The sequence below is a fragment of the Leptidea sinapis genome, chromosome 17, assembly GCF_905404315.1.
Source record: "Leptidea sinapis chromosome 17, ilLepSina1.1, whole genome shotgun sequence".
Taxonomy (NCBI): domain Eukaryota; kingdom Metazoa; phylum Arthropoda; class Insecta; order Lepidoptera; family Pieridae; genus Leptidea; species Leptidea sinapis.
In genome coordinates, this window is record NC_066281.1 from 5,072,211 (window position 1) to 5,100,016 (window position 27,806).

General features: G+C 35.1%; 1 protein-coding gene across 1 annotated transcript; it reads left to right on the forward strand.

Annotated features, from left to right (window-relative positions):
• Positions 1-10,458: 10,458 nt before the first annotated feature.
• Positions 10,459-27,059, forward strand: LOC126969242 (venom serine carboxypeptidase-like). Its single transcript, XM_050814609.1, has 9 exons — positions 10,459-10,624; positions 14,743-14,998; positions 16,156-16,330; positions 18,185-18,297; positions 19,528-19,695; positions 21,268-21,435; positions 22,170-22,432; positions 24,219-24,347; positions 26,780-27,059. Exons 1-9 carry the CDS (start codon positions 10,584-10,586, stop codon positions 26,964-26,966), a joined length of 1,500 nt encoding a protein of 499 aa, XP_050670566.1. The 5' UTR covers positions 10,459-10,583; the 3' UTR covers positions 26,967-27,059.
• The last annotated feature ends 747 nt before the right edge of the window (positions 27,060-27,806 follow it).

A 27,806-nucleotide genomic window follows, 5' to 3' on the forward strand; every position in this document is an offset into this window, starting at 1 on the left:
TGCGTACCTATCGAATCTAACGTTCGTGCAATTTTTACCTAAAGTGTTGGGAAAACCTCGCCTTAAGTATTACTGCTTGAGGCGCTATCGTGGGGCGGGTCGTTCCCTTCCCTAACACATGGTCGATGGAGTCAATATGTGCTCCATGCGTTATGCTCATGAACTGCTTGTGGTGGTTGAAGAATCAACATGCCTGCTTCATGTTGTTAAAATTAAAGTTATCTTTTATATTAATTACAGTTATACATATCTTTTTAATCGTTGTTGTAATGTTTCATTTACACTGTACGTAGATTGATACGTCTACTGTTGTAGTCAATAGTTCTCGTGTTTGTCTTTTATTAATTTACCTTTTTTTTACCTTACTCGTGTAACTCATTGAGTATTTGAGGTTTGCGTAATTTACTTATTGCATCACTTTATATATACTGTTGTGTTACTTTATTAATTTGTATTGCGATGAAGCTATAAATGTTGATTTAAAAGAGTGACAATGAGTTTCTTGCCACTCTTTCTCACTAAAGCTGAAACTCTTCCGATGATGTTGGTGTCTTTTATAATATGATTTAGTATACTAAAAACTAAGGAAGTAATGCCAAGCGTGGCTTACTGTTTACGATTTGCCAATCAAAATCGGTAACACTAACAAAAGATTCACTTAGCTTTTCTATCTTGTTGTATCTCCGTTAGAGATGTTCTTTTCTCTAGCACGTTTTGTTTGTCTATGGCCTAGTATATCTTAATTCCTAAGTCTATTATTTTACTTTGTCCTATTGACATAATGACTTGCCTTAGCAGCTTCAAGCATATTTTCTTCATCAATGTATCTCACAGCCTTGTCTTCTAAAACTTTCAAATGCTCTATACCCTCAGTATCTTAAACGCCCAAAATACGACACAGTTCGCTATAGTGCATCATACTTCTTGGATCGATAGCTCCATTTCCGATACCAATACCCTGAAAAAATTAAACAATCGCTTTTATGTCTCTGCTTATTCAAAATACATTCATTTTACTAGTAATAAACCGCACTCTAGCTTTTGTAGAACTTGCTTACGTGGCAACCTGACTATAATATCTTTGACTGAGTCAAATATTGTTAATTTAAATAAAACACTTTTAAAGGATTAAAATGCGTGTAGTTGTAACGGTTTTACATTAGATGTTTGCGTAAAAGTTACATTTTTATTTTAGTTAACCCGACGTTTCTTTTCGCAACTTTTACGCAAACATCTAATGTTAAACTGTTACAATTACACGCGTTTTAATCCTTTAAAAGTGTTTTATTTAAATGTGTAACACTCGCGTTAATTAAAGAAAATACTATTGTATGTAAAGTCAAGGAATTTGATTCGCGTACCACCATTAAGCCTTAATTGTTGATGACAATTGATAGTACTTACGGCTATATTTCTTTGCAACGCTAATATGACGTTTGTGCGGAAGTGCTAAACAAATATAAGCTTTAAGATATTTCCATATCTCAAGCAATAAAACAGCGAAAAGGTACGCGAATCAAATTCCTTGACTGTACATCCGACATATATCAATCAAAGAAAGAACAAAACAAAAGAACAAGTTCCATTAAAATCTCTCCAGCTTTCAGAGACAATCCAGAGATAATAGTGATGAGAGAGAAATAAAAAAAAACTATAAGCTGGTATAAGCCCCATGGTAACAGTCACAAATGCCGTAAGAAGCTGTTATTTTAAATATAATTATCTTTATTAAAAGACTAATATTATAAAAAAACTAAAATCTATTCTGCCGTAATAGCTGAGACAATACCATAGTACTGGCTAAAAAAGTTTACAAACATTTTTGATTTTTTTTTTTCAACTACAGAATTTTCTTGCTAAAATGCCTATGGTTCAGTTATTGTGAGCTCTACGGAACCCGGTATATAATTAATCATGTAAGTATCCACCAGTAATGAGGCTCCTTTGCACAGGATGCCGGCTAGATTATCGGGTACCACAACGGCGCCTATTTTTGCCGTGAAGCAGTAATGTGTAAGCATTACTGTGTTTCGGTCTGAAGGGCGCCGTAGCTAGTGAAATTACTGGGCAAATGAGACTTAACATCTTATGTCTCAAAGTGACGTGCGCAGTTGTAGTGCCGCTCAGAATTTTTGGGGTATATCAAGAATCCTGACCACTGGCACTGCATTGTGATGGGCAGGGCGTATCAATTACCATCAGCTGAACGTCCTGTTCGTCTACCCGACCTTTCCCTACCTACCTACCCGACCGGCTCGTCGTCGACCCTTATTTTCATTAAAAAAATCCATATCTCTCTCTCCTCGGTCTCTGTGGTATTAATAATCATTCCGACTTATATTTCATTACACGTTCCCATTAAGGCAACCACATAAAAAACAAATCAGGCCATTTTTATTCGAATCGTGTACCGATCCCTTTTCAAGCCTTAGCCGTGATATCTTAATAGAAGCATCGATAACTTGGAACGTTAATTTGAATAAAAAACGTTAAGAAAAAACCGCCGAGCGTGGGAAAAGGCTATTCGAAAACATCACTTCATTTCGATCACGAATCTCGGCCTAATAACTTAACGAGAGAATACTTATGTATTCTCCTCTACACATTCAAAGGATGAGTCACATTTAGGGAAATACTATAAAATATTTAGCTTTAAATTTTAAAGTAATTTATACACTAATTTTATGGAAATGTTGTCAATATTCTTGGTAAACTTCCCCGTATATTTATTAGATATTCTGTTTTGTTTGAAGAAAAATGCTATAAAATCTATACATATCATAATATCGGTAAGGCTATGTAAAAACTATATATTTCAATATTTTTTAAAGAATACTTTGCTGTATGTTCTACTTACAATACCGAAGCCAACGAAAGGTTTAAGTACAGAATTTTTGGCTGTTTGTCTGTATGTACCATTGACAATATTGATTCATGACCTACTTTATTGATAATTATTTTAAAAGTCAAAGTCAAAGTATTTATTTGCATAAACATGTTAGATCGATGTTACATATTATAAAGTATATGTTTGCCACATTTATTACTTCCAAATTTTACAAAAAAAAAAAAAAAATCCTAGAAACAGTTTGGTTTATATTAACCGCCTTATTCATAATAAAACGCTTATGGAAGGTATAAACCTATATTAGATAAAACGTGTTTTAAGCTTATCGACCGTTCGATAAAATTCTATTTCATAATCGTTTGATAAACCTCCGATATCTAATACGTCTCTGTTGTACGCAATGTTGCCGTCTGATACAAAAAAACATTATTTAAACTGATTTTACGATGAACTGTTTATGGAAACAGGCATCTTTTGAATGTCAAAGGCTTGTCAGTTGTCAAAAGTCGATGCCGAAATAAGTAACTTCAAAAATCAATGTTTTGAGTAGCGAGCCTAGTCTGTAGGTTTGTATTGGACAAAATTCAGGCATTTAGCTTACACATAAAATTGGGAGCCATGAAATCTAGCCCCATTAATGCCATGCAAGTAGTGTCTCTCCCTTCCACTTCGCCGTCAATTCCTTGCCAATAAATCTTTTTCAAACAAGCTGAATGTTGTGGACATCCCATGCTTCAAATATTAGACTAACTAGTTGCTTTGTACAATAATAATAGTATCCCTGAAGACAAAAGACGTTGCATTCTCCACAGTTACTTATTATTTTCTCACCTCTCTAACCCCTCCTTCCAATTTTCCAAATTGTCTCTATTTTTTTTAAAACATCACAAAATCCACAGAACTTAAATTAGGTTATAATAATACTATTTTGTAGGACTTACATCTAATAACGGATTTACAATATTTATAATAAGACATGATATTTCTGCGTGTGTGGTTTGGTGAGTGTGTGTGTGTGTGTGTTTGTGTATTACTCTAAATTTAACCTTCCTTTAGATTTTTATTAACACTCCTTTTAAAGGAGCCTTTACTGTTATTGAAAAGTTCAGTACTGTTGAATTGCTTACGATGCCTTTTAATGCATTTACTTTCCAACCATCTGTAATTTTAAACTTGGGCAGCGATAAGTTTTCCATAGAAGCCAATAAAACTTTTTCTCAGATAATGTACTCTGATTTTCAAAATTGGTAAAAAATCTACACTGATTCTTCATAAACAGACTAGACTCAGGTTGGTGCTGCAGTATGGATTCCCTCAACAAGAATTAACCTCAATATGAGTATGATTAGCTGCCTATCTATCACTTCTGTTTTCACATGCAATAAATAATACTCAATGCATGAACAATTCTATTTTTATACGCTTTTTATTAGCTTCACCTGTATGTTTGTAACTGACTTCTTTAGGCGCGATTTTGACCCACTTTAAACGGCTAGATTTCGTTCAAACTTTGTAGATTTATCGAGGACCGATGACATTACACTAATTTGATAAAAAAATAATAGTTTAACAAAACTAAAAAACACGCTTTTTATAGAAAACCGAACTAAAAAATAGAAAATAAATAAAGTTTAAAAAAAACTAAAAAACTCGCTTTTTATAGAAAACCGAACTAAAAAATAGAAAAGAAATTTTTTTATTTTAAAAAAAGCGTGGGATGCTTTTTAAGATATCAAAATGATAATCACTCTACTCATATCTGTCAATAAAATATTTATAACTATTGACACCACGCACTCCACGCTTTTTTTAAAATAAAAAAAAATATTTTCTATTTTTTAGTTCGGTTTTCTATAACAAGCGTGTTTTTTAGTTTTTTTAATTCTTTCAGACTATAAAAGTTGCCTTCAGTCAATATTTGGCTTAACTACTTCCTTTCACATTTTTCGTTTAGTTATAAATTCATTTCTTAATTCATTTCATTCAAAAATAGGTAAAAAATATTAATCTTATGCATTCGATGAAAACCTGGTCTTTCATCCTGCGTCCATCTTTGAAAATTTAAATTACCCTTGAGCTATTGGACTATAACAAGATATTCCTCGATATTACATACAACAGCTGATAAGATTGGGAATCGCCAAATGAATCATGGATTTTGAGCTGTTGGTGTGACTCATGTTTCTTGATATGATTATAAGATTTATCAGCTGATAAGGGAAGGGAATAATACATCGTGGTCTCTTTCGAGATGTTTGGCAAAAGCTTATTTCTTAGGTAATTTATACGTTTCGATAGAGCCCCTTGCTGATGCTAGACAACATATGAAAACAGGCCCGGTTTACACTTTAGTGTGTGTTACAAGCTACGTCTTATACTCGCGATACACTTTGTGTTCGTGTGCGTGCATTGCTTAAAATTGAGATTAGCTGTCACCCAAATTGTTTTTCAATGTTTTCACAGCTGTCACAGTCTATACGAATGAGAACATCCTCCTTTTTTTGAACTCGGTTAAAAAGAGCGACTCTATTGTTTTTATTTCTGAATGTGACCTTTCATCTGTCCCATTCTGACATGCGGGTCTTGTCTGGGGCTTGTCATATACCATATTTAATGATAAAATATTCGTTTTATCAAATTACTTCCGCTTTTTGCATATCATTCTTATATAAATAAAATAACCTTACCGATGATAAGTCACACCATCTTTTTTTTGAGTCGTTAATGTATTATTGAAGCACTTTTTATATCACAAAGGCTTGTTGATTGACACACAGTTGACACACGACTAAGGAGAAAAGTGTGCTTACATTGTTTTTAAGCACAATTTTGCGGTTCCGTTATCAGACTGCGAATGATATGTCCATATGTATAGAACGTCATTGATTACGATGAATATTGTTTATAATATATTTCGAGGGCTCCTAAGACTTCACGATAGAAGTTAAAACTTCTTCAAAGCCAGATAATAATAATAAAAACCCCTTTTTTTTGTTTGTTCTATATTCATATCGTCGTTTAATAATACATGTTTTACGTCTTGTGAGATACGTTTTAATAAAAAAAAGTTACACTGTGTTTCATGCGATGGTCAAGGAAATCTATTTATTCAAAACATTAAAGATTTGATGAAGACTGTAAGATGTTTTTAGGGAAGCAAACTACTTAATAACTTAAGACAAATGGATTCTTAAGAAGGGACTGAATAAAATTACCGACTTGGTATTAGGTACATGTAGGACTTGGTTTTTTTTACAAGTTATGTATTTGATGGCATATGTAGGTATTTACAATAATCTTAATAGTGTATTACTTGAGCCGACTTAACACGAACGAGTGTTACATTACTGAGCGTGACAACTCAGTTTCATTCGATACCCATAAAATATAACGCAAAGCGCGAATGAGGACCTTTTCAAAGATACGGATCTATTTGAATATCGTACACAAAAGTTACCTCGTTGCTACAACGTACAATGCAAGGCATATATTATAATTCATACATAATTAAAATCACGCAAGCAATTGTAACATGTATCGATGTTTGTTTTACTATCAGCATCCTAAATATAGAGCAAATCACATTTGAAAGTCGTGCAAGAATCTACGAAGATCGCGTACGCTCGGGAGCGTGGGAGCCAACTCATGCTAAACAGGTCATTGGTACCCTATACCTGTTCGCACATCTGATAACAGGGTGCTAAGATTTGTTCCTCATAATATTATAATTTTTTTATGAAAGTAAGGGACGAGACGAGCAGGACGTTCAGCTGATGGTAATTGATACGTCCATTACAATGCAGTACCACTCAGGATTCTTGATAGACCCAAAAATTCTGAGCGGCACTTCAACTGAAGTGAGGGTTATCACTTTAAAAACATTACAAATTGTTTAGATTTACTAGAGCGACACGAACCAATTTCCTAATATGCAAATATTGGGGTTGAGTATCAACTGTATAAAGTAGATCCTGTAGATGAAGCCACAACCTGAGAGTTGAACAAAGCATACAAAATTTTATGACGATACGTTACTCGAACGGTCAGCTCAGTTGGCAGAGCACTGGCACGGAACTCCAGAGGGTTCGAGGCCCGCATCATTCAAAAAAAATGATTTCAATTTTATCTCATTACATTTGCTTCTAGTTAAGAGACTGAGTGCAGATAAACAAATAACAAAAAAAAAATAGGGAGTTGTAGAGACTGGCGATAGAAGGGAAAACTTCATAACGTTGATAAACAATAAAATTATTAATTTGAACAAAAACACTATGTCATCAATGCACAGTATAAACACATTGAACTTTTCATTAAATCCATTAAATTTCACTTATAAGATATACACAGCACTAATGTTGCACAATACGTCAGCTGTATAGCTACAGATATACTGCTATAAGCATTTCGGTGACGCGAACTCACGAGATTTCACCCATTCAAAAAGTGTTCATTTTTATTTATTTATTTATCGCGTGCGCCAGTCATGAGCATGTCAGTGATTCGAATCTATAAAATTTTCCACTACCAAAAATTTGCCCAACGCGGCTTAAGAAATTTTCACATTAAAAAATATGATACAAAGAATACACTACATATAAATTTTTATTACAGCCGAAAGAAGTCCACTGCCGGACAAATGCTTCCTCCTAGATCTCCACAACGGCCGGACTATGCTGACCTCATCCAACATAGATCTGACGCGATCTTGACCAGATCATCAATCCATCTTGAGGGGGCTTACCAACACTGCCACTTCTAGTACGTGGTCGCTATTCGATGACTTTATTGCCCCAACTGCTATTCCCGCTGTCCCTATCTACTAGTACCTTGAGGGAAAGTTGAAAACAGGCGCGATGTATGTTGTCACGTCTGTAAGTGGACAGTCGGTATAGGGTGTTCACCCAAAAAAGTTGGTCAAGTAGCCACCTCATCTCGGTTATCCGAGCAACGGGCGCGGTGGCCTTCAATTGACCTGAAGTAGATGGTACCGAAAGGTTCCTCGGCGGTTACCCGTCAAACGTGGTGGAGGTAGCTTTACCGACACGGGTGCTATGGGGGAGGGAGCTCACTGGTTATCAGTGCCCCTCCATTGGTGGCGGAGTCGTAGTGGCTCGGCGCAAATGGGATGTAGATCTTTATAACCGAAAGGTTGATAAGTCCATGGGAAGGGAAATGCCCCAACTGCTATTTGTCCTTTGAGCTACGTGCCCTGCCCACTGTTTCGCAATCAACCGAGTTATGTTGGTGACTTAGGTTCTCTTATAAAGAATTATTAAGTTGATTTTTATTCATTGTTTTACCATATTATTATATAACTTAACTTTTTTTTGCGATTTTCCCGTATAAAACTTGGCTACGCGAGTACAACAACTCTAAATTATTAAAACAAGATCTGAAGATTTTGCTTGACTTTTTAATATAATATTAAGTACTTCTTAACTCAGGCCTTTCGAGAATATATATAAATAACTAGCTGACCCAGCAAACGTTGTATTGCCATATAGAGTAATTAAAAAAATAAAGACTTGTGGCACTCGGGGACTGCCGCGGTAAAGCTATTGCATAGCATTTTTTATCAACTTATGCAATTATAATTATTTATTTATTTCATTTATGCAGTATTTTTTTTGATAAAATTAATTTTAAAAAAGCAAACGGGATGTGAGTAAAATTTAACTTGCAAGATTTGATTACAGACAGACAACGGGACAGGTGAAATTAAATAAAAATGCTTGTCATAATAATAAAAATTAAAAAACGTGATAAAAAAAATCCAGAAATTAAAAAAAATCAAGACACCCCAGGCTCGAACCTGAGACCTTCTGCACAAAAAGACAGAAATATCTATATACATCTAGTAAGTAAGTGTTAGGTTATTTTCGTTACGGAATTTCTGGATTCGGTCTCCACGCTCAAGGCCCGCGATAGAAGCTATGCAATAGCTTAAAAGTTCAATAATTACAATTTTTGGGGCATAAATAGATGCAACCGCTTATGAGACCTACCAAATATAATATCGTACATAAAATTCATCGTACTACAATAATCTTAATAATAAAAATATGGGGTGGGAACATTTAGGGGGATGAAAAATAGATGTTGTCCGATTCTCCACCCTAGCCGATATGCACGCTAAGATTCACGAAAATCGGTCGAGCCGTTTCGGAGGTGTTCAATTACGTACACCGTGACACGAGAATCTTATATATTAGATATACCTACTATATTTCTAAATATTTATTCTATATTCTTCTACCAAATGCTTAAGTATAAGTTATGATGATGTATGATATAGCTTCTGATAATTTTATTAGCAAGTCAGAAATGAGATTATTTATGTTTTTATTAAATATTATTAATAATCATTTTAATGAATGATCACTACGCAGAAATTAGTATAAATGAGTAAACATATTATTTAGTTAATTTATATTATCAAAAATTATGTTAAAAACGGAAATAATAAAACAACATCGTAAAAAATAATAATAATAGGTAATGCATAAAAACGCAGTACTCACACACACACACACAAACACACACACACACACACGCAGCGTAATGCTTACTTCTGAAGTAGCATGGGATGCAACTAGTGCATACGCGGCAGAAATACTAAAAGACTTGCGTAGGTTAGAGAGGGCAAGAAAAGCCACTGTAGTAAATTTATAGTTTTTAGTTGGAAATAGCAAAAGCTAGATTCTCCCCCCGTGAAGAAATGCCTTGCGGCGATTCCATGGGGGCTAAGGAGATAGAAGAAGAGGTGGTTTTTTAGTCGGTATTGGCCTTCAAACCGAGCCCGACATACGAGATCAATACGATCTTGATCTTATGATACGTAAAAGTATTTTTCCCCTCAGAAAAAAAGAAACACACACACACACACACCTACACACGCTTTTGTAATCTTTTATTTGTTAGTATATAATTATTCTTTAAGTCTATTCTGTCAATATATGATTTCTTATTATAATTAACAATTTATGTAATCCTTTGTGGGTTTATGTAAAACCTAGATTAATATTGTAAAAATAATTGTTGTGTACGCTGTTGATTACTTTAATAAATAAATAATTCAGTATTTGTTATTTGATAGAAAAGTGTGGTATATACGTATGCAATAATTTAATATTCTCTGGCGTAATAAAACAAAAATCCTCTAAATATTTTCGTCGTGCTACGTTTGTAGATAAAACAATATTGTATTAAAGAATGTATTAAACACGACCAATAAAAACATTATTGTACCGCATAGTTTAGTTAAATAGCGTGTAATCACATAACATTTAATTATTTTTATACAATTAGAGAGAAATTATTTTTTCATTTAAATTGAAATTATATATTGAAATTCTTGTTCATTGGTTGTGGTTCAGTACATACGAATTACAAGAGGCTATGTATCTTAAGTATGATACAAATGGTCTAATTGACCAGTTTACGTCAGGGTGCCGAATGTGAGTGTGTAAAAATTCACTCTTACCATAGAAATATAACATCAAAAACCACATGTGTTAAAAAAATAATGTGATAGTAACATGGAACACCCTGTATTTCCGATCGAGATAAATCCAAGTTCACGGCCCAAGTACAAACAAGATACGGCGGGTATACAAGATTCTTGCCGCTCGTAGTACCGGCATTCGGCACAAGTGGCCCACGTGAGGTACACAGACACTAGACCATCACTCCTTCTACGACCAGTGCCATCTAATAACGAAATATCTCACACGAAATGGAGTCTAAGAATATGTTCAAGTGTCTCCTGTTTTTTATGTGAGTATTCTTACACATTATTTTCGTTGATCACGCGAGTGTGACACATTTTAATAAAACATTTTTTATCGAATAGCAGTCCCTCTGGAAACGTGCTCTGTAAAGGTCACGAAACGTTGGGTGAAATATAATACTTAATTATAAAAATGAAACTATTACGCAAAAACTAATGTAAAACACAGTTACAAATTACATGCATTTTAATTAATTAAAAAAAATATTTAAGTATTTTTAGGAAATAGTAAGATGTTCGTTCTACTACATACATTTATTAGGCAGAGGCAATTAATAATTAATTATTCATTATTAATTATTAATTGCCTCTGATAATATCAAATATCTGATAATATTATGTAGCTTAAATTGTTAACATTCACATAATAATTGATTTAAATTTATTCACACAGCCAAATGCAAAAGCAATCAAATCAACCCAACTTTCAACCAATCCAAAAAGATTTGTATTTCATTGTTTGTACAACATTCGGCAAGTAATCATTAAAAAAAATTAAATATATTTTACCAACTTCAGATTTTATTATGAACAAGTGGTGATTCGGCAAACGTTATAATATTGTCTTATATAATATGTACCCCGCGCCCGCTCATTGTATGAATTGTCATATGTAATGAAATGTCATTTACTGAATTATTTGTATTGAAAGTATACAAAAAAGTGTGTGTGTAGGTACTTATGTATGCACGCAAGAAGTTATACTCCTTTGGCGTAACAAAGCAAAAATCCTTAATATTATATCTTGCTCCAGCTATTCTACGTTTGTAGAAAGAACAATATTGTTAAAATCTTGCAAGGTGGCTTTGACAATTAGTTATTAAATAACGAATACGGCTGTACGGGCTTGAACCCTTTGCCTGTCCTAATAATGGACGAAGAATCCAAAAAAAAAATACGAATGTCGCAAACTTCAGAAAATTTTAGGAACCAACTTCACCCTGTTACTTTTGTGTTACAGTGATGCGCACGCATCTTAATTTCACTCTCATAATTTTTTCATAACGCGCCTAAAGAAGTATAAATTCAAAAAATTTAAGTAATCACCAACATATCATTTCGATATTAAATCTTATCCGAAACACGCTGCATCTTATGGTATAAGTGTTATTCAAATTGGTTTAGTAATTTTCGCCATATAACCGAAGGAAAAAACGCCTCTCCATTTAGTAGCATAGATTGATTATTCATTATATAAAGTATAAACATACCTCTTGAATCACTATCTATTTCTGAAAACTGCATTAAAATCCGTTTTGAATAGTTTAAAAGATCTAAGCGAACAAACAACAAAACAGACTTAGGTAATTTTGTACTATGTAAAGATATTGATAAGGTTAATTAAATATTTCAGTTGAAATTAATCCAACTTAAAAAAAACATACAAAATACAACTTGTTAAAATAAAAATTTAAAACATCATAATTGTTACAGAAACGTTCATTCGAATTGATTTTTAAAAAGAATGAAAACAAACCTTACGTTACAGTTACAAACTGAGAATCAGATCGAGTTTATCAGTTTTAAAATAAGTTGCAATCCTCAAAAACGACGGAATAAAATTACGGCTTCGTTATATTTGAATCAACTGTCATATATTATCCACTAATGTCATCTTTGCAAATGCATTCGCCAGTTCTGTGCATATTTGTGTAATCTCATATTAAGTTATTTCCCACACATCTCGAGCCGGTAAATCCAGTTTCATAACGTGGGAACTTTGAGTACAACTTCTTCAATCCACGCTTTCAGACTTAAGCCTTTCGAATAAATTTTGCCTATTTAAATGGAAATGAAATGAAAATGAATTTATTATGGAGGAAAAGAATATTTTCAATTAAAAAATTGATTTTTTTTATAATTTAATATTAATAAATAATACTGCTATTAACATTTTGTTAAACCGATAGTATTGTATGTAATGATTTAGAAATGTATTTTGTAAAATTTGCACGTCATAATTGTGGCAAACATGTACTTTATAATATTCATTTATGTAACATCAATCTAACATGTTTATGCAAATAAAAACTTTGACTTTGAAAACAAGCACACGTTCACACAAAGTAAAAACAAAAACAATACTAAATGATCTGTGCGGCACTGGTCTTCCAAAACTGGAGTCTACTTCAGTTACAGTTACTACTACCTTACGATCTTTCTGTTTACGTTGATACCCTGACTTTGCATGTATCCATCTTTATTCCCAATCTGTAGTATCATTAAGAAAGTCATTAATAATAATAATACTTTATTTCATCTTTTTCTTACACTCACTCCAAGTAACTTAATTTATTAAATGTACAATATTTATTGTATAATACTAATTATTAACATCTTTTTATGGTTAATTGTAATAATAATAACATTGGAAAACGGTTTTGCAGTGATATTAAAATGGGTGGACCTCTGACCCCAAAACTAGTTAAAACTGTATCTTCGGGGTCAGTGATTCCTCGACAAATGAGAATGACCAATGAAATAATTAATAATAAATAGAAATAAAATTGTTGTGTGTGTGTCTGTGTGTGTGTGTGTGTGTGTGTGTGTGTGTGTGTGTGTGTGTGTGTGTGTGCGTTTAATAAGGTTAGATTATTTATTATTAATGCAGTAGTAACCTTTACAACAAACGTTTTTTAACAATTCTTTTACATTTCGTAACGTGTTTCGTGTTACATGATCTGTACATTATCCGGGATCATGTTGTAAAAGCATACATCGCCCAATAAAAGACTGACTATCCCAGTTACTAGCAAACTAGCTGTTTGCTTGTGAACCTAGTTCTTGACGTACCTAGTCTTGCCATAAATACTGAAACAAAGAAAAAAAGCTAATTCGAAGTGGTCTCCATTGGCTGCAATACAGTCATTTGAACGTTGAGGCCAGTTATCAATAGAAGCACGCACTCTTTCCATGGGAAAATTCTTCACTGCCAATCGTACGGATTGTTTATGTTCAAGTTCAAGTTATCATGGCAATTAGAGCAAGCTGTACTCTCTAAAACTAACCATAAACCATAATCCAGCGCATTAAGATCGGGACTAGAAGACGACCAGTCTTCAGCTCTGGAAGTCCGAAACGTTCGTTTCCAACCAAGACTGCTTAGACCGAGGTTTATGCCCCGGCGCCGAGGTTGCTAGAAGGACCATTCATGGTTATTGAACATGGTGTTGTAAAGGGGCTTCACTATCTTCTCAAGAATGGTATCTTGATACACTTGTGCCGATTTTTTGATACCTTTTTCACAAAAGTATGGCTCAGTCACTCCTTCATAGCTAATACCCCACCAAACCATCACTGCAATCGGATAGTGTCCACGTTGCACTCTGTAACTAATTGGGAAGCTTCCTTAGAGCTTTGAGCATAAATACTGTCTTTTTGTTTATTAGAATGTTGCTTAGTTGTAAAAAATACCTCATACGTAAACAAATTTTTTCTGTACCCTCCCTTTACGTACAACTTCAGTAGTTGTTTCGATTTTACCACCCCATTCTTTTTCAAATTATAAGTTAAGAAATGACTAGTACTTCTCTTATAGCCTGCAAGTCCTGAGTCATCTTTTATAATACGCGACATGTCTCTAGGTGCTACCTTCATCTCCCGAGATAAAATCTTTTACCACATTTATCGTACGAACACTACGTGGACGGCCAGATCCTTTTCTGTCACAAACAGAGGTGGTCTCATTGTATCTATTTATAGTCTGGTACACAAACATTTTACTAATACCAAGCGTATGGAGAGTTTTAAAAATTGCATTTGGCTCCATACCTACTTTGCGTAATGCAATCACAGCGATTAGGTTATCTTTATCACACCACTGCCTTTTAATATCGCAAAATATTGTACAATGTATTGGCGCCAAAATTAGAAAACTCAACGAACAATCATATAAAAATGACAGATTCCAAATTCAAATGTAATATTTTGTTTATTTTTATTTGTAACAGTATTTATGGCCAGACTAAGTAAATAACATTATCAAGAATATATTATTGAGATGCAACAGTTATAATGTTTCTCTTTGTCTTCTATAGCATAAATATGTTATTATCATATTTAAAACCAGTGAAGGAAATGACCTAATTATAACAATCGATTTCAGTTCCATACAAATAGTGTTATGTGCCGACCTCTACTCTCTACCGGAGTTACCTCCCGGGGAAGCTCCAGAACCGATCCTTACATTCATGGAGAGGACCTACCGTTCTGGGCGCGGTAGAGCAGGCTATGACGCTGGAGAACCTCTTCTCCTCTCTCCCCTAATAGAAGATAACAAGTTGGAGGAAGCGAGAAAGGCAGCTTACATAGATCCGGATCAGCTATTGCCTGGCATGGATAGCTATGCAGGATATTTGACGGTAATTAGTGAGAAATTTCCCCTGTACTGTACATCTATGGTAACAGTATTATCTACAATAATACTCTGATTTACTATAACTATTCTTTCCTCACATAGTTACTTCTTGGAATTTTCTGCCAGTGTTGCATTACCGATAATTCAATGTGATTAAAAAGCCCACTGAGTTTGTTGCGCCCATTCTTCTCAGGTCTGAGGCATTCTTTTTGGAATGGGTGTTAGTTGTGTGGTGTAGTGTAGTTTTTGACTTTCAATAAGTGATATCACATCCTATTTTGAATAAAAATATTTGAATTTGCATTTCATAAAATTTAATCACCATACTCATATCAACCGTAAGACGTCCACTGCTGGACAAAGGTCTCCCCAAAGATCTTCACGACGATCGGTCCTGCGCTGCCCTCATCCAACGTATTCTGGCGATCTTGACCAGATCGTCCATCTTGTGGGGCCTACCAACACTGGGTCTTCCGATACGTGGTCGCCATTCGAGGACATTACTGACCCAACATGTAAAATTAATGTGATAATCATATGTTTACTGAATATTAAAACGAACACCCATTCGAATATTTACACCTCAGACCTAAGAAGACCCGTTCTTCTTAGGTCTGAGGTGTAAGAAACTTTTTTTAAGGGCTTTTTTTAAATAAAATTTCATTGCAATCAATTTATCAATTAAATAGCCTGAGGGCGGTCGTTCCATTTTCAAGCCGAGCTATCATTAAGTCATTAATGCATAAAAAAACTGCTAATGTAAATGAAATACCGTTAACATAAAAACTTTTTTTATTGTAAATACAGGACGTTCAGCTGATGGTCATTGATACACCCTGCCCATTACAATGCAGTGCCGCTCAGGGTTCTTGAAAAGCCCAAAAATTCTGAGCGGCACTTCAATTGCGCTCGTCACGTTTAACCATAAGATGTTATCATTGATAAGTCTCATTTGTCCAGTAATTTCACTAGCTAAGGCGCCCTTCAGGCCGAAACACAGTAAAGTTTACACATTACTGGCTTATGGCAGAAAAAGGCGCTGTTGTGGTACCCATAATCTAGCCGGCATCCTGTGCAATGGAGCCTCCCACTGGTTTAATAATGTGTAAATGGACTCTTAGAAATAAGTGTGTTTCTGTTAAAGGCAATGTAACTTTTCAGGTTAACAAAGATTATAACGCAAATCTTTGGTTCTGGTATTTCCCCGTGAAAGGTCAGCCTGTGGAGGAGACACCATGGATTATCTGGTTACAAGGTGGACCGGGTGCTTCATCTCTCTATGGTCTCTTCACAGAGATAGGACCCTTCTTTGTCACTGGTGAAAATCGCTTGGAAGGTATGTACCTCAAAAATATTTTTTAATCTATTGAAATAGAAAACTCTTCGTTGGCAAAAGTTTAAACAGGTTTTGATATAACTAGGTACCTTATAATGTGTACGGAACCATGCACGTCGTGTCTGACGCGCGTGCAAGAAAAAATAGCGGGCAAGACGCTTTTTTTTTTTTTTGAGTAACCAATAGCCTGCCGATTAATAAGCTGACAATGTTTTAGTTCTTTAATATGATGATACGAGTAATAATACGAAAATTATCTTATTATCTTGAATAAAAATTATGATGGTAACGTTAAAACTTTTATAATGTTGGTATGCAGCTATTAATTAATTTGTTTGTTTGTATTGTATATAGAGACTAATAATAATTTTTTTGAAGTAATACGTCTTCTTTTGGCGCGTTAAGGAAACATTAATGGACGAGAAAAAATAAATTTCAATTTATTTAAATCAAATTAATAGCAAAATACTATAAAATTAAGCGTTATTTTAAAATAATATAACTTATTGGTAAAAGGTGCCTAGGATTTTTTTTTTATGGAATAGGAGGACAAACGAGCGTACGGGTCACCTGTTGTTAAGTGATCACCGCCGCCCACAATCTCTTGCAACACCAGAGGAATCACAGGAGCGTTGCCGGCGTTTTACTTTTGTTTTGAGAGCTATTAAAATTGCTCCATAATATAAACGAAAGCTTATTTTAAATAAAGCACCTGAATGATTGTTATTGTTACTAACACAGGTTACAAACGCTTAGCATAGACTAATAGTTAACTTTAACTAGTGTTACAAATATTGAAGTTGACAGTTAGAGCTATTATAACACATGATCGGATTTGGTACGCCGAACCATCGGACGCTGTTTAATAGCAGACTATATTCGCACAAAATTATTATTATTACCGTACGTTATTAAGGCCATTGTAATTGCCAACAAGAGGTTTTCTCCGTGTAACTGTTTCTTATTGAGTGAATATAAATGAACAAAAAAATATATGTTATTAATTGGACATTCAATTTTAGTTTGAACGTTTGAAATAATTCTTATAATGTTATAAATAGATGAAAAAAATCTCAAAGTGAAGCCTTTTTTGTTTGAATTTTTGTAATTACTTCTAAACGGCATTGAATTTTAGTACTTTTCAGGCGTCCAACGGACCGTCCGATGGTACGGCCGTACCATATCCGACCATGTGTTGAGGCTATTAATGATATTAAGTTCTTCATGTTCTGGCATGTAAACAAACAACAGTTTTTTTTTAATTAGTTTTAAGAGTGACTAGGAAAGGTATGTAAAGGTCTTGAAAAAAAATACCATGTTCATCATTATTATCAATAGCAATCAGTAGGTAAGTACCTAGGTAATACCCTGCAAATTGTTATAATGCGCTAGGTAGGTATATAATAAAACATACATACATTTCCGTTGGGGCAGGCAGAGATAATAGAATGCCACTTGTTTCTACGAGTATCTTTACAAACCTCACGCGCTTCCTCTACATTCATTACTCTTTTCATACACGCTCACCGGTTGCGGGTGCTTCGGACCTTTCATTTTCCCAAAACGTCCCCAATTTGGTCGACGAATGTTCAACGAGGTCTCCCGCGTCGACTTGATCACACACACTTGCCGTATATATTTGATGCGTCATTCTTTTTTCACTCATTCGCTCCACCTGTCCAAACCATATCAGCATTCCTTTCTCAGTCCTTGTCACAACATCCTCTTTCAGACCACAGCGCGCTCGTATTACCACAATATAATGAAATATATAATATCCGTATGCTCTAGATTATGTTACGTTATTTCAAGCCACGCCAAAGTTTAAAACGAAAGTTTGTGTTTATGCTACAGAAATAAAGTATTCGTGGGGCAAAAACCACTCGTTACTCTTCATTGATAATCCAGTTGGAACTGGATTCAGCTTCACTGATGATGACCGGGGCTACGCAACTAATCAGACCACGGTAGGTGATTTTTAATATTAAGGCCTTAATTTTTAGGCTAGACGTAGTATTTCCTCTTTAAAAAGTTTTCATTGCTGTATGAATTCGCCAAAGTCAAGAATAATAGTAATAATAATTTTTCTTTTCATCATTTTTTTTTTTATATTAATTCAATGTTTTGGCTGTTTCTTTGCAAATTTTCTCTAAAAAATAAAATGCCTCTGGACTGATAGTAACTGTCGTACGAACTCAGCGGGTCTATTTTCTGTTGGCAGTCACAAAACACTTCATTCACACAGAAAAGTATATAAACATTCAGATACGGCGGCGGGAAACAAATGAGATTTGTTGACAATCAGTGATTGAGGAATCATTACTTTTGTCTCCAATAAAAAATTAATAGATCTGTAATAAAACTACTTAAATTCAATACAATTCGCCCACTGAGGCTTCTTTATCAACACTGAAGTATAAATAATGTAATGCTACCAATGTAAAATAGACTGCTATAAGTTTCTCCCTATTCAACATCGTGAAAGTGAAAAGTGAGCATATGGGGCTTGTTATTGTTATATGTTATTGTTTTTCTGGTGATGGGTTATTTTAAATTTGAATACTGACATGGTAACAGACCACCGCTAATAATCTATATCTTAAAATGACTGACTCTTGATTCCTCACATTATATTTATTGTATGATTCAATTCCTTCCGAGAGGGAGAAGCGCCCAAGGGGGGGGGGGGGAGCAAATGCGCTGTAAGGATGATATAAAACACAAATTGGTCAGCTAAATAAAGCCTACACCATTGATTGAAAGAAGCCAAAATTCCTAAAATAATTCCAGTGGCCGAATTCCTCCACCGGGCATTACGTGCAAAGTACCGTCCGCATCACGGCGGGTGGTACTTTGACATCTGGCATTCCACAACCGCGTGTTTTGCAAGAAATTTCTTGCATGGAACAGCCACTTTGTGGAATCAATTGCCAGCTGCGGTTTTCCCGAACCGATACGGCTTAGGGACCTTCAAGAAAAGAGCATACTCCCACCTTAAAGGCTGGCAACGAGTGTCTTGAAATCCGCAACATCAGGTGATGTTGCGGATGTCCATGGCCGTTTGCCTCACCTCTCCCCATCCCGTAAGACCGTTTGCCCCCTACAAACATAAAAAAAATATCTCAGTTTACACTTTATTGATCGCTTTCATTCGTATCACATGCATATACGCAAGTAATAGTAAAAACTGGTTTCAGATTGGTGAAAACCTTTACACAGCACTTCAGCAGTTCCTCACGCTCTTCCCGGAGTTGAGGAAGGCTCCGCTGACAATCGCCGGAGAATCATACGCTGGGAAACATATTCCTTCTCTTGGAGTCCAGATTCTTTGGCACCGACAAGAGGATGAACCTATTAATCTGCAGGTAAAATTTGAAGCTCCTACTGGTATAACTTTTGAAACTTATGGTTTTAAATTATATAGTATATTTATTTAAAGCCGGTTTCACACTGTCAACGCAAAAGCCAGTGCAAACACCAAACTGTGACTATGGATGATTGAACAACTATTTATAACACTTATGTACGCTCTTCGCGATAATCCCCGACTACTGTAGGTGATTGACCCTCGACAAAGGTTTCGTGCTTCGTTCTTCAATGAAATGGGCAGCCATAATATTTACTCGTCATGCCGTCATCACTCTCCTCGTCGTGCCCACCGCCTCCTATTTTGTCGCCTTTGGAGCGCGAGTCAAAGGAACAGGTGTATAGACGGCGACAAGCATAGTGTGGTGTGGTACAAATAAAAGGGATTATAATTGATAATTGGCAAACAAATATCCTTCAGCAAATTGAATAGTGAAGAAGAAATGGATAGACTATATATAGATAATCGGCCAAGAGTGAGCATGCCGTGTGGCCAAGAGACAGGTAGCGGGACTATGTGGCGGCAGCAGCATTACTATACTATCAACCCTATTAAAGGAGATTTATTGAAGTAGGCGTTATTTTACGGAAATCCATAACTATCCAAATGTTTTGAGCTTTATTGAGTGTGAATTCCGCCAATATTCGTCTTCAAACAATTCGACACGTGTTTCGCCTCTACACGAGGCATGCTCAGGAGATGTTTTTACTCGCCAAACTCTGATACGAGACTAATTTGAATGAGTTTTTTTTTTTTTTTTGCGCCCAAGCAAGTGAATGGGCTACCCTCCGGGATAACGACGGGAGGGAGGTGGTGAATGCTCATGCATACCAACGCAGCCTAAGTCTGCGTTGGTTATGTGGGACTCACGTGAAAACCTAGGTGCCTACCCACTAAACACCACCTGCAGTTGGCTTTGGGCAGATGCCCTCTAAGCCTACATCGAAGGCGACCTTCTCTTGGGGAGAGAGAGGCGCAAGCGGCACTCCCTATGGAGTTTCCGCTGGGATTTTTTGAATGAGCCAGAAATCACTCTTTTATAACCTCGTCGCATGAGTTGGCGCGCTGTGATTGGTCAACTGTTGTGACGTATTACCTCCGAAAAAGATACGTAACAGTAGTGAAGAAACCAAATTTGTTTGTTTATTCAACAATGTAAACATGTTATTTTTGTGTTTTATTATTTCTAATTGATCTAAAACATTTAAGCGGAATCCTTTTTCACATGTACCTATGTAAAATATTAAAATTATTATTGTTTCCAAATGATTGACCGATGTCAATTAAATGTTTCGCGAAATGTAATTCGTCAGGATGATTATTTCTAGTGGCGGCAATATGTTCTTTTAATGTAATTTCGTCCCGTTTGACCTATATGAATCCCGTTACAAGTGTCACAACTTAATTTATAAACACAAGATTTTTTGAAATTATTTAATCGATCTTTACCATTACATATTCGATTGATATTGTGATTCGTTCGGAAGGACACATTAATATAAATATATATTGAGACTATACTAAACTATTATTATTTATAGTCATGCTTACAAACATTTTTTATTAACAGGGACTCGCTATTGGAAACGGATTCATTGATCCGCTGACTCTCCAAAAATACAGTTACTTTGTGAGAGAGACGGGTCTTGTTGATGACAAAGTAGCGAACTTCATGAACCAAATTGAAACCGCTGTGGTGCAGTTCATTAATGATGGTGAAATGCTGAAAGCATATGCAGTAAGTATATTATTCTTCTCGCTTTTCTAACCAAGGGCGATTCCTGGATATGATAGTCTCTGGCACTAGAGACGAACGGGAAAAAAAACTAAAGAATAACTGTTAACGAATAACTGTAAACTTGAAGTATCAAACTTCATGATATGGCACATTCAACGAATACCATTTTAAAATATGAATTAATTGTACAATAGATTAATTAAAAAACAGATTAACAAAACGATAAATGATGCATGCACTCAACACTTAGGCTGGGTTGCATCATATTAGCTGATACAGTTAAGACTTAAGTCAAAGTTAACATTAACAGTAACGCTGACTTTAACATAGACTGTCGCGCCATTGTATTCCTTGACATGGTTAAAGTTAAAAAGTTAAATCTCTCTAAAGGGAATTATTTATTTGAAACTTTTGACAGGTCGCTATATAGCTATGTAACACTAATAATATCTTTAATTGGCGAAGATCTGACATTAACGGTAAACAGTTGAAGTTATGACGTCATTTAAAAATTGTCAAATGGTGCAAACCATTTTTTGCTTAACCGGTACTTTAACATAAGTGCAATAACACTTAGACTTACTTAGAATAATATTTAATATAATAAGTTAGTGATGTTTGTGTTGGCAATACTAATAAATAAATAAAATAAACATGTTTCTAACTGATAAAGTTAGTTGGTTCAACCCAGCCTTAAACTGTCAAAATTGTTCTCATAAACATTCTTGTTACAGTACTACAACTACTTACTCACACTGTTCCTGTCTGAATCAAGACTGAGTAACCTGTACAACTACCTAGAAGACGAGGCTGTAAGTTTAGATGGAGCCTACCTGGACTTCATACAAACAAATGACGTAAGACGCGCCCTGCACGTTGGCAACACCAACTTTACCTCAATTGGAGTTGTGTACCGGAAACTGGTGCCTGACTTTATGGGGAGCGCGAAGAATTGGCTTGAAGAATTACTGGAAAACTACAGAGTCATGCTTTATAAGTAAGACATTTCACGCACCATATTTATAAACATATTTTTTTGGAAACGACATTTTAGGGCATTTTAATATTATATTCTCCCTTTTCTCTTATGCAACTTGTAGCTCATTTTAATATAATATTGTTCTGGCAAAATCGACTTCAGAACAGAGCTGATCTTTCTGTGATCCATAATTCAAATTCAAATTCAAATTCAAATATTTTTATTCAAAATAGGATTTATAATAACTTATTGAACGTCAAAATCTACCACCCATTCAAAAGAGACTGCCTCAGACCTGAGAAGAATGGGCGCAAGAAACTCAGCGGGTTTGTTTTTTATATAAAATATGGATTACAATGTAATATCGTACAATAAACATTAATAATTAAAGAGCCTGAGGTTGTTCGCCCAGTCCGTGGCGTCATTAAGAAAATCGTGTATGCTATAATAACCTTTCCCACACAAACGTTTTTTAACAATTCTTTTAAATTTCGTAACACATTTGTTTTGTATATTTTCTGGGATCATATTGTAGAAGCATATACATCGCCCAACAAAAGACTTACTAACTCGACCCAACCGAGCAGTAGGCATAACAAGTTTATGTTTGTTCCTCGTGTTAACATTATGAATGTCACAGTTTCTAGAAAATTCCTCAATGTGCTTATGAACATACAAAACATTATCAAAAATGTATTGAGAAGCAACAGTCAAAATGTTTATTTCTTTAAATTTTTCTCTTAATGATTCTTTAGGACCTAGGTTATAAATCGCGCGAATAGCCCTCTTCTGCAGCACAAAGATAGTATTAATATCGGCCGCACTGCCCCATACCAATATACCATAGGACATAATACTATGAAATATAGATAGAGACATATTGCTGATGTTTCTCTATTCTCACTTTTTGTTTTTTTCAATAGTGAGATAGGTCTCCCATCCAAAAATGTCTGGGTGGTCCGTTAAAATTCCATCAGCATTTTGGTTGCCGATATACTTTTTGAAAGTCTCCATTGTTTTGTTAATGTTACCAATGTGCATGTAAACGAGCAAATGAATAAAATCGTAATCACAAAACATGCAGCATTTTAATGGCTATTATTATTTGGATACTTGGAAAAAAAGAGAATGCTAATAAATCAGAAATAAATCCTGAATCTACTGGTAAGCGCCGGTGCTATTTTGTGTTCGGAGAAACGTCGATGGACAAGATACAAATTTTTGTAATGCTTATATGCTTACCTGTTGGTAGCTGATCTCAGTAATAGAGCTACTCTGGTCAAAACTTTTACAAACTGAACTATCTAAGCCGCCTTGAACCCTTCAACTTTGTCACCGTGATTTGTTACCCCATAGGAATTCAATAGCATTAGATACATTTTTTATATTCAAATTCAAATATTTTTATTCAAAATAGGATTCAAAATCACTTATTGAACGTCAAAAACTACCATCCATTCAAAAGAGACGGCCTCAGACCTGAGAAGAATGGGCGCAAGAAGCTCAGCGGGCCTTTTTTTAAATATAAAATATGGATTACAATGTGATATTGTACAATAAACATTTATAATTTAAGAGCCTGAGGGTGTTCGCTTTATTCCCAGTCCGTGGTGTCATTAAGAAAATCGTTTATGCTATTCCCACCTATACATATCCATATTATATAACCTTTCCGCATAAGTCTCATGCCTCTAAGTCTCCGAAGGCTATGTGTCTATTTATCTCACACAGGTAATTGGGGGGAGTTGTTTATTGTTCTATTATGAAGTTAACATTTTGCCTAAATTATTTATTTTGTTTACAGTGGCCACCTTGATATCATCGTGGCGTACCATCCATCAGTAAACACTTATGATGGTCTTTCCTTCTCAGGCACATCAGAATACAGGCTTGGTAAACGAAAACCTTGGTATCATAACGGAGAGCTTGCTGGGTAAGAACTATTATGATTATTGGCAACTAAGCAGATTTTTTTTTATTTGTTATTCTGTGTTTATTTCGGCCTTCTAGCCCTAGGGATATACTTCCAGGTCCAGAACCCTACGAGATAGATCAAAATTATGTACACAGTATTGTACTCCTTATAAAAGTCTACAAAATCCGCTATGTCATATATCTTAGGGATAAAACCCACACTAACCATTTTATCGTTTACTTTTTACAAGATATAATGGTTTATTTACGAAGCAATTTTAAGCAATACAGCATTTATCCTTATCCAATTAAGTAAAATAAAAAATAACGTCCTTAAATACATTGTGCAAAATTTGCTGCTTTTTTCAAAAGGCGTAAAACTGTTTCTGATCTGTGATATGATCCGTAAGGGACTTAATCTTATCAAGGCACAGCTTTTATGCCACAGTTCACATCACAGCTTCGATCGATACTAATATGATAGATCTGTTCGGTGGTATCCAATGAAGCTGAAGGTAGATGAAATGGGTGAATAACGAAGTTCTATTGGTTGTTTAAAACGCACTTCCTCTCTTCTCGTCTTATCTCCGATTTGTTTGTTGTCTTTCATACCTTTTATATTATGTGTTTTATTATTTATATATTCTTCTTGTATTTATTGCTCATGCTAGAATAATAAAAATCTTATTCATGTAAAACTACATGTGCTAAATAAATAAATACAAATAAAATAGTTACTAAATACACACATCAAAAAAGTCTAAAGCTATGTACTAATGCATGTACTAATTTTAATTTTAGGATGGTTTTTCACATTATAACGTTGTATTTTATTTTTAAAATAATATTTGTAGGGTCCTATGATGTAAAAATAACAACTGTTGTCTTTATAAGTTCTTTTAATAACAGAAATTAACAATATTAGAATATACTGCAGAAACTATGGTACATAACTAACAAAAAAACAACTAAACATTTTTTTAACAAAATGAAATTTCTAAAGAAAATGAGTTTATTGTGAAAGAATAGGATAATTTTATACAAAGTATGGCCTCCTCTGCTATTCAGAACTTGTCGGCAACGATTGTTCATTGAATTAATGAGACTGTTTCTATCATCTTGCGGTATTCGCTCCCAATGGAATTGTAGCCTTAAATCCTTCAGCTGTTGGGTTGTTGTCACTCCGTCTAAGTCCTTCAAAACACGTCTCTGTAGCATGCGTCCCATGCGTGCTCGATGGGGTCTGGCGATTGTGCAGGCCAGGGCAATACCCGGACGTTCTCCGTTGCCAAGTATTGACTGGTTCGCCGAGTTCACATACGAGCGCGCATTGTCATGCATTAAGGTAAAATTGGAGCCAAACATTTGTGCAAATGGATGGCCATAAGGTCTGAGAATATCCTCAACGTAATTTTCAGCATTCATGTTTCCATTTACAAAAACGAGCTCAGTTCCCCTGTTCTTCATAATATCCACCCATACCATAACTGTTGAGCCGCTGTATCGATGAACTTCCTGAATGCACCTGAGCCTTTCAGTATTTCCGGGCCGACGGTACACTCGCACCCTTCTTGTATCAGGCCTAAACCTGAATCGCGACTCATCAGAAAACATAATTTTATCCCATTGTTCCTGGGTCCATGTTCTGCGTTCTTTACACCATTCATTTCGACGAGCGTGATTCCCGTGACGTATCGGTGGGCATCTAATTGGGCGTCAAGCTCGTAGGCCGTACTCATGCAGTCGATTTTGCACAGTTTGGGGACTTACATCAACACCACTTGAATTTTGTACCCTCAAACTTATGTCTCGAGCGGTTAACATCGGCTGGCGACTTGCAGTCAGTTGTATTTACCGGTCTTGCCGAGTGGTTGTACTCCTTTTACGGCCTGAATGCTGTTCAGCTGGTTCCTTTATATTATTGTAGCGCTGCCAAAGACGAGAAATACCGCTTCTATGAATGCCAAAATGCCGAGATACCTGAGATTGATTACTTCCCGCTTGCAACATCCCTACAGCTCTTTGCATTTCATTTGCCGTCAAATGACGTCGCTCCATGACGTAAAGAATATTTAACAATTCAATTTTGTCGCTAACCTTATTTAAATGGTTGGTAAAATTATAAAATCAAGATTAAACGTAGCAATAAAAACGCACTTAAATTCAAACAAATTCCCTTTCATTTAATTTTATGAAAAAAACAAAACAATCGGATTTTTTTTGACAACCAGCCAGTGTGTCATCACAACAAAAAAGTTTACATACCTATGCATTTTGAGTGAATAAAGACTTAGATATTATTAATATAAGTGGTAAATTTGTAATATCATGCATGTTGCTTAGACTTTTTTAATGTGTGTATATAAAACAAATGACCACAAAAGCATAATAAATCTTAGGTTTTAAATCAGTTTTGAATGTTTACGAACTCAGATTCTTATTCTATTTCAGATACTTCAAAACGGCGAAAAACCTCACGGAAGTGATGGTCAGAGGAGCTGGCCACATGGTTCCTGCTGACAAGCCTGCAGCAGCTCTTGGGCTAATATCCGCTTTTGCTCGTGGAATATCACTTGATAATGACACCAGCGCTTTGGTTGATGTAGAAAAAAAATCAGAATCATCTAATGCTGAATAGCAGATGTTAAACCCGAATTCCTATTAATCATTTCAATTTTTTACAATGTATTGTAATGTAAATAATTAAGTATAAAATAAATTTTAATTTTTACGTTTAGTTATTTACTTACTATAGGAGCTATGTGTGGAGGGAATAATGTGATGAGATACATTTTTTTTCCAAAAGTACTTAATACACCAGTACTATAAGGTTTATACGTTAATCTTTCCGTATATTATTTAACTTTACTAAAAAGAATAATCGTAATATTTATTTAAAAAAAAAAAACAAATTTTATAAATGATTTTATTAAATCATTCTGGAATACTGGTAGCAATTCCACGTTGGATAGCTAGGCTGATCCGTTGACCGAAATAGCTGCCAGCGCTTGGGTTTCCAGTAGATTGGGTTTCCTATTGAAATGCGTAGATGGTACTTCGTACATTCTCCGCGCCTCTGGGCCCCACGGGATTCGACACTTGTGTCTCGACACCAATCGGCACAAAGATGTATGACTCACTGAAACGAACATATTGATTGTTACTTTACTTAAATAAACATATTAAAAATTGTAACACAGTACTGCTTCACGACAGAAAATGGCGCCGTCGTGGTACCCATAATCTAGCCGGCATTCTGTGCAACGGAGCCTCCCACTTGTTATCTGTCTATTAATATGTATGTATGTCTGGGAAAAATGCACAAACAACTCAATAGAATGAATGCCACAAATCCAAAGTGTTAGTTGAGGTTTACATAGTGCCGTGATTCTACAACAGCAATTAAGTAAAATAGATTTTTTAAAACACTCCCTGTGTTTGATGCGGTAGAAGACGCATATTGTAGCAACGTGTTTAC